A 15,696-nucleotide genomic window follows, 5' to 3' on the forward strand; every position below is an offset into this window, starting at 1 on the left:
AATTGAAAAAATGATTGTTATCCACAAATCTCTATTACATATTCAACAGAACAGGAATAATATGATAAATGAAAACAGCATGGTAAAAGGTCTACTGGTCATTTTGTCTGGGTGCTTTTGGCAGCTCTAGAATAAGCATTCAGCTACTTAATATCTTTATTTTATGCTTTAAAAAACTAAATCTCTATATGTATATAGGGGAAAAGATTTTGATTCTGTGTCAGTGAGTGAGGTGTACATCTGTAGTTGTTCATTGTACAGTGTTGTCTACAAATCTTACTTATTGCGGCTCTAAAGAAGAGTACAACATCTCACTTGCCCTCTTTCCAGATCCTTCACATATGTCCTGAAAATCAAATTAAATGTGCTTAATGAAGACTGACGTCCTCCCACAGTGACCTCTCCTCTTCCTTCCTCTATGTCCTTCGTTCATCCAGAGGGAGAGGGATGCAGGCAGCCGCTGTGTCGTCTCCATGGCGTCCAGCTCCATCACCATCCAGGACCCACGTGACTCTCAGAACCGGCGCTCCTTCTGCTTCGACTACGCCTACTGGTCCCACAGCGGCTTCACTCGGGACCGCAGTGGTCTGTTCGTGCCCGAAGAGCCGGGGGGACGCTACGCCGACCAGGTCAGCTCCATGGCAACCAAGGATTGGTAACAGTCACCACCACAACCTATAAGTTAGGGCTGGGACGATATGCTTTTCTCCCGATTCGATTCTTACGATCTTTTGGTTGGCGATTCGATTTAAATTGCGATTCTATGATATTGCTGATTCTCTTGATTTTTAGTCTGCATTTTTAACATTTATCTGCACACAAATTCTATAGAAGCCTATAAATGAACATACTCCATTATAAAGTGAACTTAAACCCTTTTCAAAACCTGTACTCTCTGTATGTAAAAAAGGCTAACAAATGCACATTGCACAATATTTTAAAAAATTCAAAAAAAAAAAGAAAAATTCAAAAAAAAAAATCGATTTTTGAAAAAAAAATCGTCAAAAAAGATATTGCGATATTTATGTGAATCGATTTTTTTCTCCCACCCCTACTATAAGTACAGAAATATGTATTGCATCTGATAAAATGTTATCTCTCCCCAGGACAGTGTGTTTCAGGACCTGGGAGAGGGAATACTGGAGAATGCACTGCAGGTATCGTCCCAGTTGTTGTTCTGTTCTCCTTGGATAACATGGACACTTTCAACTCGGTGCTGATAGTAAATGTCCTGAAACAAACATCCACAGGGTTACAATGCCACACTGCTGGCCTACGGGCAGACCGGCTCAGGGAAGAGCTACTCAATGGTTGGCTATGGGCCGAATAAAGGCCTGGTTCCTAAACTCTGTGAGCGACTGTTTGAGGCTATTAGAGAAAACCAGGACACCAGACAGTGTCAGGTAGTGTGTGTGTGTGTGTGTGGCTGCTTCAGCTCGTCATCATCATTTACCAGTAGATATTGTGTAATTCCTTTTTAACGTCTGTGCTCTTCATGTCCTCACAGGTCTTTTTCAGTATGATGGAAATTTATAACGAGCAGGTAAATCTGGCAGCAGTGAACAGTTACCGAATATTATAATTTTCCCCCTGGTCTCTTTTCTCTGCATATTACTCTACTGAAGAGGTCATTGTGTTAATAGACGACCAGATGTTATCGTTTTTCATCTCTCCCTCCCTCCTCCTGGCTTAGGTAATAGACCTGTTGTCTCGAGGGTCCCGTACTCCAGGGGGGCTCCGAGTTAGAGAGGAGCAGCAGCGAGGTTTCTATGTGGAGGGTCTCCGTACCGTCCCCTGTGACAGCGCCCCACAGGTAGAGGAACGGGCGGAGGCACAGACAGACACAGACGATGGAGGAGGGTATTATAGCTGTGATGATGATGATGATGCATTTGTAAACCAGGATCCTGTGCATGTTTCTGAAGGTGGAGCAGCTGATGGAGCAGGGGACCAGGACTCGAACCACAGCTGCCACGCACATGAACGCCAACAGCAGCCGCTCGCACATGCTGATTATCCTGCAGCTCAAACAGGCACTGGGAACGCTCCTCTCTCATGTGAAACTGAACCCACACACTCTTTTCTGAAGCTCTTGTGGCCTCAGAAATCCTTCAGATAATCATTGACAGAATGAAAACAAAATCAAAATAGTATTATTATCAGAGATGGACAGAGTACTCGACCCCAGTACTTGAGTAAGAGTACAAATACTACTGGTCAAAATTTACTCCGTTACAAGTAAAAGTAGCTCAGTCGACATGTTACTCGAGTAAGAGTAAAAAAGCACTTGCTTTTAAAGGTACTTAAGTATCCAAACGTACATGATTTTAAATTTACTTTAAGTAAAAGTAAGAGTAAGATTAAATTTCTTATTTTTCACATCAATGAATTACTATAATTTTTTCTAAATTAATTTAAGGACCTTTTAACTCTTGTTTCTGAGAATTAACTCTTTGAAACCACCTGCACTGATGTGCTGCTTTTAGGGGTCAGGGTTTCCTTCTTTGACAAACACAGCTTGTGTCCAATAGTATTTTAGAAAAGAAAAAAAAAAGAGCAGACCTGAAAGTAACGAGTACTTTTCAGCCTTTCTAGAAATTAACTTGAGTAAAAGTAAAAAAATATTTGTCTTGGAAATGTATTCAAGTAAGAGTAATAAGTACCAAAGAAATCTAATACTCAAGTAAAGTACAAATCCTCTGGATATGTACTTAAGTACAGTACTCAAGTAAATGTACTCCGTTACTGTCCACCACTGATTATTATACAGTATGTATGATCAATAAATTGTATTTTTAAATGTTTTTTTATGCACACACATGCTTGATTTTGATCTCAACAGTCTTGTGACTCCATTTTCCTGCATGCATCTGTCTCTGCACATCATTATATGTCAGTGAACTGTCCTCAGGCTTCTTCAAACACCTGTTGTTGTGATCACTGTGACTCCCTGTCAGATCTTCTCCAAAGAGAGCATCACAAAGCAGTCCAACATCAATCTAGTGGACCTGGCCGGCAGTGAGCGCCAGCGGTCGTCGGGGTCGGAGGCCGACAGACTCAAGGAGGGCACGGCCATCAACCTGAGCCTCACCACCCTGGGCAATGTCATCAGGTACACCTGCTCTTTTATTCATCGTTTTACTTTATTGAGTTTTGTTCATATTTTTCACATGATCTCCTCTCATCTCCTTTCAGCTCCCTTGCTGATGCGGCGGTGGGGAGGAAGGTCGTTCATATTCCTTACAGAGACTCTGTCCTCACAAAGTTGCTGCAGTCTGCCCTGGGAGGCAACAGTCGGACTGTTATGGTAACTCACATTTTACAGATGCCAGTGCTGACAGAGCATTTGGTAACCCTTTAATTTACAGGCCACTAATTATGTGATAATGTCAAGAAATAGCCTGGCGATAACGGTCAATTTCATAGTACAGTAATGTCATGTTTTTCATAAAGGTAAAAGATTACACATCGTTTTCATGCTTTTTCAATTATTTCTGGGCTATTTCTATGCAATCAATCGTTATTTCTTGGCTATATTTCTCAGCATTACTATGAACTGACCATTATTTCTAGACACTATGACACAACTACTTGTTATTTCTTGGCTATTTCTTGACATTATCACGTAATTAGTGGCCTGTAAATTAAAGGGTTACTGTGCAATTTTACATAGTGCTCATCTCATCTGGTAAAATTGATTCATTTTCAAGATTGCCACACTGAGCCCTGCTGATATCTGCTATGAAGAGTCTCTCTCAACCCTGCGTTATGCTGAGAGGTAAAACAATCCTTTTATTCACTCTGAGGTATTATTACTCATTCTTTTCCTTTCTTCCAACTGGATCCTATTCACCAGTATCACACGTTGTCCCCTCCACCTCCACCACATCTCCAGGGCAAAGCGTATCCAGAACCGGGCAGTGGTGAACGAGAGCCCCACCGAGCGTCTGGTCAAAGAGCTGAAGGCCGAGAACGCCAGACTGCTGCAGCGGCTGAGCCGGCTGGGTCAGGAGGGACGCAGAACCAACGATGAGACCAGTAAGAACCACCGTTAGGACCGAGTGGAGGAGAGCTCAGCAGGGCACAGAGGTCAGCCGGTATGTGTGTGTGTGTGTTTAGAGGAGCTTCGACAGCTGCTCACCCACAATGAGCTCCAGATCAGAGCCATTCAGACTCTATGGGAACAACATCTGCAGGAGGCGCTGAAGGACTGGGAGCAACAGTATGCTAATATCACACAGGTACATACACACACACATACACACACACTCACACACACACTCACACACATACACACACTCAGACACACTCTTTCAGCTCGTCTTCTTGTCTCCTTCTGCCTCGCTGTCATGAGAGCAATGTTATAGTTAACTAAAACTAAGACTTACAGTAATAGTAGTGAAAAAATAATTTAATAAACTGAAATAAAAATAAAATTACAGTTAGATTACAGTAAAATCTACAATGAACAATGCAAAACTAACTAAAACTAAACTGAATTGCAGATAAAAATAGAAAATTTCCTCCCAGATATTTTGAGAGTGCAGCAGGGTCCCCTGCCGAGGGTGTGATCTCTGTCTACAAGGGAATCAAACCCTGACGGACAAATTTAATTTCTTTATTTCCTTTCTTTCTTTGTTCCAGCCAAGGTTATTTCACGGTTTTTCCCAATAGACATATGAAAACACAACACTTTCTTATATTGGAAAGGAGAACACATGATCATATTTCTCTGAGCCCTGACATTATGGAGCTGTCAACCTGTTTGTGTGCATTTGTGTGTGTGTGGTTGTTTTTCCATAGAGACTTCATATAAATGTATGGGAGGAAGAGGTCAGAAGTAGATTAACATAGGAGTCCTTAAAGCAGAAGTAAGTGGTCCGGTCGTTTTCGCTAATGCTGCGTTCCAGGCAGGCTTTTGAAATCGTAAATTACAGCTTCAAGTCACAACTTACGACTTTGTAGCGTTTCAGGCAACCCACTCGTGTTTTTCCGACCTGTTTTACCGGTGAAAGTCACTATAACGGCCACTCGTAACTTCCGACCGGTGAACTCGTACCAGATCGAACTGGTACCACTTCACGGTCGGAAAAATACGAGTTTCCTTGAACGCACCATAACAGTCCTCGTCCCTACGTCGCCACATTCACAGCGTTCCTTGGCTGCACACACAGCCCTGCATGCCGTTCTCTCTCCTCATTGGATAAAAACTGTAGGATACGATAAATGTTTTCTCCTCGGCTCAGAGCAGAGCAGAGTGACTGACAGACCCGTGTTTCAGACCTAACACTCTATGTAAGTGATTGCTGTCGGAAGATATAACTATTTAAGACTTATATTAACACAAATATATCACTTACTTCTGCTTTAATTAATGAATTGACCTCAGCTGTGGCTCTGGCCTGAGACTCAGAGGTTGCCCCGTGGCACTAATGGGCTCTTTGCACAGCTCCACTACTTCCTGAACTTAATGCTGCTCCTTCATTTCCTGTCTTACATTATTGGACAACCTGATTAATCCAGGTGTGTTTGACCATTGTGACTCCTCAGACACACCTGGATTAATCAGTTTGTCCAATAATGTAAGACAGGAAATGAAGGAGCAGCATTAAGTTCAGGAAGTAGTGGAGCTGTGCAAAGAGCCCATTAGCTTAGTTTTAGTTTTCTTATAAATGGCTAAAGTCGCAGAAAGAAAACACCACAGCTCAATGTGGGACTATTTCAAGTACGACCCCCAGGTAGATAAGAGTAAATGTATCGTGATGAGCACTGATGGGAACATTTGTGTAATGCAATTAAAAGGGAAAAATCCCACAAATGTGAAAGTTCATCTTGGGAGCTCTCACATAGAAGCTTCTACAAACCAAGGCTGACTGAAATACTAAGACTAAAACTAAATAAAAACAACTGCTGCTTAACACTTAATCACTTGTTCAACTAAAACTAAAGTAAAGTAAAGAAAAAAAAAGTGAAGTAAAAAAGAAAACTGAAAAACAAAACAAAACAAAAAAAAATAATGAAAATGTTAAAACTATAATAACCTTGCAGGAGAGGAGGATGATGCAGATGCATCCCTACATCCTGAACATCAATGAGGATGCTCAGCTGTCTGGAGTGGTCAAGCTTTTCATCCAAGAAGGTGAGACTCTCTCATTCTGTTCAGTGTGTTTGATTAGATTTAGTTGTAAGTTGTGTTATTATTGTTGGTGTTTTGTGTCCCAGGTGACTGGGACATTGGCCTATGCGACTCCTCTCCGAGGTCCATCTCTATCAAGGGCCTAGGGTGAGTTTTTATCACAACATCACACCAGTTAATGACAGAGCAAAACCAGTGCAAGTAAGGTTGGATTACACACTCCGATGCCATATATGAATGTGTAATTGTGTGTGTGTGTGTGTGTTAGGATCCAGGACCGTCACGCTGTGTTCAGGAACGAACAGCGGCGGATAACGCTGACCCCACAGACGGGGTCAAAGGTCATTATCAATGGCCACGCAGTTTCCCAGACAACTGAGCTGCAGCACCTGGTGGGTCTCAAGACAAACAACACAGACACAGGACAAAACACGTGACACGTTAAAAGTACACACACTCCTCTTGTCTTCCTCTAGGACCGTCTCATCCTCGGCTCCAACTGCACCTACCTGTTCATCGGTTATCCATCTGAGAGGGGCGGGGACGACTGGAGCCGCTACGACTACGACTACTTCCAGTCTGAACTGGCTGCTGCTGAGGGCATCCACCTGGGTGAGTGGGACCATCAAAACCTGGAGGTAGTAGAGACAGTTTATTTTATATATATCATGTGTATTACATTAATCATGTGTGTGTGTGTGTTTAGGTGAGTCCAGCGCTGCGTCCAGTCAGGCCGACCCCAGTCTGCTGGCGGTTTTCTACGACTACATCAAACTGATGCCCATGGTGGCTGAAGCCAACCAGATGAGCCAGGAGCTGAACAAGGTGACACTTTCACTCGTATTGAAATTCTTCTAGGTATGCTTGTAAAAAAAAAAGAAGATATTTAGTTAATTAAAACTGTGTGAACATCTTCTCCTTACTGTCTGCCATGTTTAAAGGGGGTCGAGTTTAAATTAGAGATCAAGAATTTGGCGCTGTCAGATTCAAAAGGTCACGACCTGGAGAAAGAGATTGTTGTCAGAGTCACCTCAGTGGGAAGAAAACAGGTCGGTCCCTTCTCTCTCCTTGTGTTCCTCGTGTACGCAATGCATGAGCTATTTTATTATTTGTGTTTCATTTCAGATTCGTGTTTGGGCCTTGAATTTTAAATCCTTTGCATATTAACTCCCTCTCAGGTATGGGTGTGGTCCAAGGCCAAGTTTGTCAACCGTAAGTTCCTGATGGAGGAGGTCTACCAGCAACACCAGGCTGAGCAGAATGCAGACAGTGTGGGTAAATGGAGTGAAAGTAATGTAAATCAATAGAAATGCATATATTTATCTCTTTTCTACATAAATTCAGTAAAATGTGAAAGAGACCCTGATGCAGAATTTTTTTTAATTTTAATTCGCACAACATGAAAGTTGTTGACTTATTTACATTTCAAAGCAATTCCTCTATTGTTAGATTCAATCTATCTTTGGTTCCTGCCATCAGAGAGTAGAGGGGGCGTCTGCAGTGGCGTTACCCAGAGACAAAGACCCGTTCTGGGATCCAGTGGAGCCTCTGCTCCTGGGCACGGCTCATCTCTGGCTCCAGTCTTTAGCCTTCCGCATCCCTCTGGAAGAGCAACTGGAGGTACAAGCACACACTGCACACATATCTGTATGTGTAAAGTGATGATGGGCTAATGATTTCTGTGTGCAGGTGTTGGGGTCGGAGGGCACAGAGGAGGCCATTCTGCAGGCACAGCTGGTTCCCTGCAACTCCACTGGCCTGTAGGAAACACACACAGATACAAACCCCGAGCAGTCCAAACAAAAATGCAGATATGAGAGTAAATAATCATCCTCCTTTTCTCAGACCACTTGGTGAAGATGACATCCTGATAGACCCCTCTGAGTTACTGGGCCGACGACTGGACTTCCAGCTTGTCCTGGAACAGTGTTGTGGCCTGCGCTGGATCAGAGAGGCCCGTAATAGAGGGGTTCAGTTCGGGTGAGACACACAGGTCGACGTACAGAGTCCTGCAGGGAACTGAAGAGTTTCAAATGCAGGGAGAATACAGAGAGAGAGTTTCTAGCAATAAATCAGCCTAAGGACTGGAGGTCAAGTTGAGGTTATGTTTTCAGTCGTGCAAATGATTGATGGTGAATACTTTCCTCTGGATTCATATGGCCAGAACTGAGATACTGGACTTTGATCTTCTTTGTCCCCGTCTCTCCTTCCTCTCTGCACTCTCAGTTTCAGGTTATTTGACTGCAGCCAGCCTCTCTACACTCCAGCTGTTTGGCACAACTTCAACCCTCTGTTGGACCACAGAGTCCACTTCACCTCCCTCCACACCTCCCAGCGTCTGCTGGACTACCTGCAGAGCAGCGCTGTCGTGCTGGAGCTCTGGGGCCTTCAAGGTGAGAGTGAAAAAATGGACGATTGCTCAGATATCACTCTCATCTCGTTAACTTCCTCCTCAACCTTTTGACATTTTGTCTCATGTGTTGTTTAAGTCATTACTACAAAATTGTGGCACAGTCAAAAGTATCATGACGCTGCTGTTGTCTTTCTGTCTCAGACGGTTGCACGACCTTGACATCGTGTCTGGAGGGAGTGAGGATGACCACGGAGGGTGTGTTTATCATCGACGAGGCAGAGCCGTCCAACACTGCAGTGAGTGTGATGTTGAGTCTGTGTCCCTCTGGAGCTGCCTGTCAACTTAGTCCTGTTTCTAAATCTGGATACATTAAACAATGAAAGAGATCCACATGCAGTTCAGTATGTTTAGCATTTACTGAAGCATCAGATAAGTTGTGAAACAGTAGAAATGTCAAATCATAGATCAAAGGACAGACTCTGTGATATTTGCTTTTTTTAGTTACTAGTCTGCAGAACTGAAAGGCCAGGCAACATCACTGCACAGGCTCAGTGTCATATCTTGTTCAAAGAACAATTCATCAGGCGGGATATTCAACCAGAGTGCTTATATAAATGTGTGTGTTGCAGTCTGTGCACTCTGCAGAGCCGAACTGCTCAGTCAGAGCTCTTCAACAGGACTTGGAGGAACTGAAAACTGTTAATGCTTCTCTGAGGAAAGAAAATCACAGTCTGAGAGAACAACTCAACACAGCCAAGAACGGTAATAAAACACCCCAAAGGCTGGTCAGTTTGTCAGTTCTTTGAGCTCACACACCTTCCTTCTTCTCATGTCTCAGGTGGGGAGAGCGCACGTGGACGGTCGGTTCGCCCGAGCTGCGATGCGGAGTTTGCTCGGGCGCTCAAGGTTTTCTACCACAGTATGACGACGGTCAGGGGTCAGCTGCAGCGTCTGCGCCGACACAGGCCCAGTGTATGTATCCATGTCTGTCTGCACCATTCATATTATCATTTACACACACATACAGTACACAGTTTATATGTTGTCTTCTGCTGTTTTTCAGTGAGACAGCTGTAAAAGCAGTGACAACATTAATTTGGCATTTTTAGGCCATGGAATCAGGACTTCAATGAGACTCCTGATGTTTTTGTGTTGTTAAATATTTTAGTTGGTAATTTGCAAATGCATTAAGAAGAATAATGGAACATGTAGCACACAGAGTTGTACATAATCAAGGTTAGCTTTTATAATAACAACTCCCAGTGCATCTACACTTTTAATGAACATGTGTGTGTGTGTGTGTGTTTTCCAGGAGGAGTCCGACCTGCTGGGTCTCAGACTCTTCACAGACGAGCAGAGCCGTCTGCTGAGAGACTTCTCGGAGCAGCTGGAACACAGCGTCTCCACACTCAAACAAGATGTAGCTGCCATCGTCCGCCGGAAACGAGAACGATCAGGAATCTGGTCTTGACTGCTGTTCTGTAGACTGATGTTATCAAGGTGAACGTGTCTCGTGTCATTCTTTATTTTGCAACAGTACAGAGATTTGTGATTTTTAAGAGTGTGTGCGCCATGAAGATACTGCCATTTCTGAGAGCTTCACTGTATAAATGGTCAAATCACAACATGAACCCTGCTTCAGAAACATGGGCGTTGAACTAAACCTTCATGTTACTGATAATTCCAGGATCCTAAAATAAATTTACAGATTAAAAATGAGTCATGTTATTGTTTAAAGCAAGATTAATCATCAATAGGGTCAGGGTGTCCAGGATTAACAGAATAACAAATCAACATGACAAAACCAAAAGCACATAAGTCTATAAAACGTTTAATACACTGCATGTAAAAGAATTAATTACAGTCACAAACTGCAAATAAATTAAAAGGCAAATACAACTCAAGTTTTAGAATTCCCAGTATATTGTTTCTGAACCATCATTGATAGTGTGTCGTATATTCAAGCTGCTGCAGTTCACTCTGAAAACCAGTATGACTAGTGACAGCATGACATCGGAAATCAAGAAGGCTCTTGTTCCTCTTCTGTTTGCAGGGGGCCGATAACGAGAATGAGATATTACACATGAGAGGAGCACAGAGATCCTCGATCATTGTGTTGAGATTAAAGTATTTACCACGGCACCTCTCGCTGTAATGTCCAGTCCAGAGGTAAAAGCACAATGGTTAGTGTTTGTAAGCAGTCACGACTTCCAACAGTACAGACAGTTGCTGTAGGTCCAAAAACAAAACAACAAAAAAAATATAAGTGTGGGCACATTTACAGGAGGAGAGGCAGAAGGTAGATGTGAGGCAGATTAGTCATCACACAGGACAGAAAATCTTATGTACAACAGAGCAGATGCACAGGCAGGAGGACAAGTTAAGAGTAGGCGGTTGGTTGGTCGAAAGAAACTAAAAATGGGCGCAGAGAGACAAACACAAACCGACAGACAGGAGCAGGGAGGCAGCAGTGAAAGGCCAGAGAGTCAGCAAGGTACGTCTGAACTGAGGAGGTAGAATGGAGAAACACAAAGCCAACTGTGGGACGGACAGACAGCTAGCTACAGAGGTGTGTGTGTGTGTACTGTAAGAGTGTGTGTGTGTGTTCAAGGCAGAACCCACGAGTCAGTTGGTCTGTTTGGTTTGTGCTCAGTTCTTACAGTAGCTCAGATTCTTCAGAAATAAGCACCATTTCTATTGAACTGAACCTATGTGTCATGTGTATTTCCATAAAAAGCACCCAGATTGTGTGTTTGTGTGTGTGTGTGTGTGTGTTCATGCACAGGTACAGAGAAGGCTGAAGGTAGAGGTGAGGTAGGTTAATAGGATCTCAGGGAGTTGGGGGATAAAAACACAAACAATTAGAAAAACATTGACAATATACAATTTGTGTAACAAGTAAAATAAATGTCAGAACAGGTTGAGCACGATGATCGAATGTGTCTCTACTGTTCGACTGCCAGTGGTCTGTGCGGCTTTGGACAAGTTTGCGTTCTGAGTCGCAGTTGAAAATGACAGAAAAAAAACCAACACTTCCTCTGGAAGAAAAAAACCCTTTTCGCCCGCATGGAGGTGACAGATTTCTGAATAAGAGCGCCGTCTGTTTCTGCTTTTTAATTACACTCAAGTCTATGCAGCTGTAAAACTTAAATACAATGATGGACATATTATACCTGAATTTCGAGTTACAATACTCTGGTTGTCAGCCAACTTCTAACGGTACTCTGAGGGTAGATAGAGTGTGTCATGTGTTTTCCAGATTGAGAAGCCATTTGAGGCAACTTTTAGACTTTTACGTGACTCTTGCTGTGCTTATTTTTAGGATTTCTATTCCAGAGACTGGTTGGTTGACATCTAACTGAACAAGCAATGGTTGAGTAAACCATTATCTCACTTGTTTCTAAAGCTGCCTTGTCTTTCTTTGCCAAGCTAATGCCTCCTGGCTGAAGGGTCAGTACTAAAAACTTTTTTCAGGCAGGACTGGAATGACCTCTCTGCATGGAAGTAAGTGCACAAGCATTATTCCAGTTCATTCCACACAACCACATCCATATTATATCATCCTCCTCCTGACTCTGAATACAACCCTTTTACATTCTCAGTTCCCTCCATCAGGTTTTCTCTGTGTACCAGAGGGGTGAATTTAAGTTTAAAACACGCACACACGCACGCACTCGACACATGCGCACGGGGAAGCTTTCAGCAGCAGACAGATGATTTCACAGTATAAAAATATTTCACTAAACCAAAGAGAGGTCCACATTGTCACATTAGGCCCATATTTGTCAGTCTCTAAAGCCACACAAAGATAAACATCATTCATCAAGAGCTGCAGTGTAAGACAAGACGAAGATTGGGAATAATTAGATGCGACTGACTTAAGTCAAAGTTTCATGTGAGACATTATCAAAGGAGAGGACAGAGCATTTCAGATTGTAATGAAGCAGTACTCAGCACTGTTTATACATGTAATAATATTCATGAAGCTTCTGCGGGAGGATGCAGGATCATATTTTGGATGTAACGTCACCATTAGACGATTCATGATGCTTCGACAGTGGTGTCTGACCTCCAAATCCAGGATGTGATGAATAATTCACATTTCACCTGCAGGAAACTGTAAACATTCTTGTCCATGAGACACATCAACCTCCCTTTCTGCATTGTCAGTTATTTCAGGTTTACCAAAATGTTGTAAATTCAATAAGTAAACATGCCTGTCCAGCTTACAGTGAAACGTCACTGAATCTTAAAAATGTGACTCAGGTTCACTGACTGAACAGCTGAGTGGTGAGGAACCAACACCACCTGGTACATTCTCTCTTCACAGAGGAAAACATTTACATATTGAGCAGACAAGTGTGTCTCTGCAGGCAGCAAATCCTCGGTCAAAGGCAGCGCCAGCGTTCTGACAATACTTTCCCATAAAAATGGAGACTTTTCATTTCTCAGGCGCTGGTGCCGTCGTTCTCAGATGCTCGGCCGTCACTTGCTGTGGTTCCATGGGTGATGAGAGTGGGCGGGGCTTCAGATACGTCTCTCTGGCTGCTGTGCCTGGAGTGGTCATCTATTCGATGGAGGCTGCTGTGAGTGGAGAGTGGGTGGTCCAGACGAGGCATGCTGCCATGGAAACTGCGCGCTTCTGTACCTCTGCAAACCATCGTATCGCTCCTGAGCAAGGAGGAAAGAGCAGAAGGACCATACCTCATTTACAGTGTCTGGCAGACAGACAGACAAAGTGCTATGGATTCGTGTTCTACCTGTCGTCTCGAGTGCGGCGCAGGCTGCCGTGGTAGCTGGTCTTGCTGTGGACGCTGCTCGCTTTACTCCTGACAGAGGCGGCGGCGTGGCCGTGATGAGTTCTGACGGGTTCGTCAAGGTCGTCTAGGACAGCCAAGTGGGTGGAGGAGGCGTGTGTGGAGGTGCCCTACAGGTAGACGCACCAGAGAGGGCAGATGTAATATGGCTTCTCTTCAATAATTTAACAGTTCAGATCATGTCGTGAGATACAGAGTCTTTTATTGAGCTCTTTAATGTTAGATTGTGTTCAGGTAGCCTGATGATTTTATGAGTTAGGTGTTTGTGACCTGACAAAATACCACTTCTGACTAGAGTTTTGTTTACAGTTTTGTTGCATGAAGCTTTAGATCCTTGTTCAATTTTTGGTTTCATTTTGTTAATTTTACATATATCAATATAATCTATTACGAACTTTGTAAACCCTTTGTGCCAAGAATTGGCATCCATGCATGTCCTGTGTTGGATTGAGCCCATGGACAGAAAAAATGAATGACAGAGAATATTGCTTCTGGTCTCAAATTTGAAGAAGTGGAGATATATTACTTGTCTTGTTGCTTGTTTTTTTACACAGTAAATTTTGCATTACTGTATCACTGCTGTGTTTGCAGTCCTACCTGAGTGGATGTTCCTCTTGACTTCCTAATAACTGGGGTGTTGGGTTCACGTAGCAGAGACTGGGCAAAGTCTGGCTGCTCCTGCAGCACCTGGCGAGACTCATTCACCCCACTGCTGCATAGAGAAGAGAGGACGGAAGCAGGAGGTGTAAGGAGAAGAGAGAAGGGGAAGGTGCAGGTAAAATGTTGAACAAGGGACAGATCCAGGAAGATTAGAGGGAAGCGGCAGAGGGAGGGTGTTTCAATGCAGACTAGTTAACTATGAGTAGTGATGTGTTGCCGCTCTGTCTGTGTGAAGCAGTAACCTGACATAGAAACTATAATCATCCATAATTCAAAATTTTTTGGGGGCCTAATAAGCATTATAGTGACTAAACACAGATTAAAAAAAACACCCAGTCTCTCATCTTACTCTTTGCGTCTGCGTCCGTGCAGGAAGTTGGCCCATTCAAAGCAGGTCTTCTTACTGCCCACCCAGAAAACAGAGGGAATCCCCACCACCAGCATCATCAAGTATTTTATCAGGAACAAAACCATGAGTGGCCGACTGGTCTGCTCCACCTAAAGACAACACAAATGTTAAAGGTTCAGGGGAAGACAACTTATATTATTGTGGAAAATACCTACATATAAGTTAAACAACAAACAATCAGTTAAACATAAAGTAAATCAACTACTTGAACAATAAGCAGACCAGAAGTATCCAGTACTGACAAGTGTTTGCCAATGTAAACGTTGGAAGAGAGAGGGAAATTGTAGAAAATAGGACAGAGCATCAGCTTTCTCAGGTGGACTTTAACTTTGATGCAGGACACGACATCTCACAGCAGAGGGCAGGATTTTACAGCAGTTGTGAAGGTCAGTTTGGATATTGCTGTCAGCTATACTTGTCTTTTAAAATATACATCCCTAAATTTTCCTTGAGCCACTGTTGGATGTTTTGAAGCAGTAGTTAAGAACTGTATTGAGTTTCAAAACCTAAACCAAGAGCAACTACTGACTGAACATGTTTAAATTGTGTGGTAACATTCAAGTCACAGTGTTAAGGAAAATGCAGAGACAATTAAATGTCTCATTTTATGTTTATACATTAACAGCTAAAAGTGATATTCATTTTTACAACTGTCCCAGCCATTAAATAAAGGTTAAATGCTGGTAAACATGCTTTTCACAATTTATTTTAGTGCTCACACTATCTTCAAAGCGACTACAAGGGCAGACGGACGTTTACAAAGCTGAGGCGTCTCTTGATTTTGAGAGAACCATGGGCTGGCAGGTGTTATCTACTAATTAGCTTGTTCACTTTCACTTGCTTCAGTGTCTCACATTTAGGTCTTGCAATAAAACAAGAAGCCCTGAGTCTGCAGTATTACACCATCAATGCACACAGAGAAATAAAGTCACTTGAAATGGATAAGAAAATTATAAAATCAAGTATTATCCAACAACAAACAACTGCACGGTCTTGCTCATAGACTAATATGTGCATGTGACCCAGGAGATCAAATAACGCATAGACATAGCAATATTAAAATTCCAGAGTAACAATAAGTCACAAAGGGGGTCTTCTCCTCAACACACACATGAACACATGAAGACATACACAAGTAACATAAGCACTTGCACCTGTCTCCACCCTCTCTCATATAATCTGTCTGTCACAAATTAGATGACTTCTCGTCGTCATACCCTGGTAATAGTGTGAAAAATGGAAATATGGGCAAATGATTTAATCTCATCTTATGATTCAAATGTGAAACTGATGAAAAGCTTTCATTGCACTGCATATGTTC

General features: G+C 42.8%; 2 protein-coding genes across 3 annotated transcripts in view; one reads left to right on the forward strand and one right to left on the reverse strand.

Annotated features, from left to right (window-relative positions):
• The first annotated feature begins 416 nt into the window (after positions 1-416).
• Positions 417-9,960, forward strand: kif28 (kinesin family member 28). Its single transcript, XM_085764051.1, has 26 exons — positions 417-629; positions 1,107-1,157; positions 1,251-1,403; positions 1,508-1,543; positions 1,694-1,813; positions 1,926-2,033; positions 2,958-3,112; positions 3,196-3,307; positions 3,711-3,778; positions 3,896-4,038; positions 4,120-4,241; positions 6,049-6,139; positions 6,223-6,283; positions 6,405-6,528; positions 6,613-6,748; positions 6,843-6,961; positions 7,078-7,185; positions 7,315-7,407; positions 7,616-7,756; positions 7,826-7,896; positions 7,982-8,116; positions 8,363-8,529; positions 8,691-8,785; positions 9,119-9,251; positions 9,328-9,461; positions 9,802-9,960. The coding sequence occupies exons 1-26, from the start codon at positions 474-476 to the stop codon at positions 9,958-9,960; spliced, it is 2,991 nt and encodes a 996-aa protein (XP_085620177.1). The 5' UTR covers positions 417-473.
• Positions 9,961-10,304: 344 nt separating this feature from the next.
• The window catches only part of LOC146989793 (frizzled-3-like), a 28,227-nt gene continuing 22,835 nt past the window's right edge, over positions 10,305-15,696 (reverse strand). For both annotated transcript variants that reach the window (XM_085764028.1, XM_085764037.1), the window contains exons 8-11: positions 14,316-14,464; positions 13,904-14,018; positions 13,250-13,416; positions 10,305-13,160 (exon numbers count right to left, since the gene is read on the reverse strand). In XM_085764028.1, the coding sequence (XP_085620154.1) occupies positions 12,938-13,160; positions 13,250-13,416; positions 13,904-14,018; positions 14,316-14,464 (654 nt within the window). In that variant the 3' untranslated portion in view covers positions 10,305-12,937. The remainder of the gene's footprint in view (positions 13,161-13,249; positions 13,417-13,903; positions 14,019-14,315; positions 14,465-15,696) is intronic.

The sequence above is a fragment of the Trachurus japonicus genome, chromosome 3 (assembly GCF_045865225.1).
Source record: "Trachurus japonicus isolate A0001 chromosome 3, Traja_1.0".
Taxonomy (NCBI): Eukaryota; Metazoa; Chordata; class Actinopteri; order Carangiformes; family Carangidae; genus Trachurus; species Trachurus japonicus.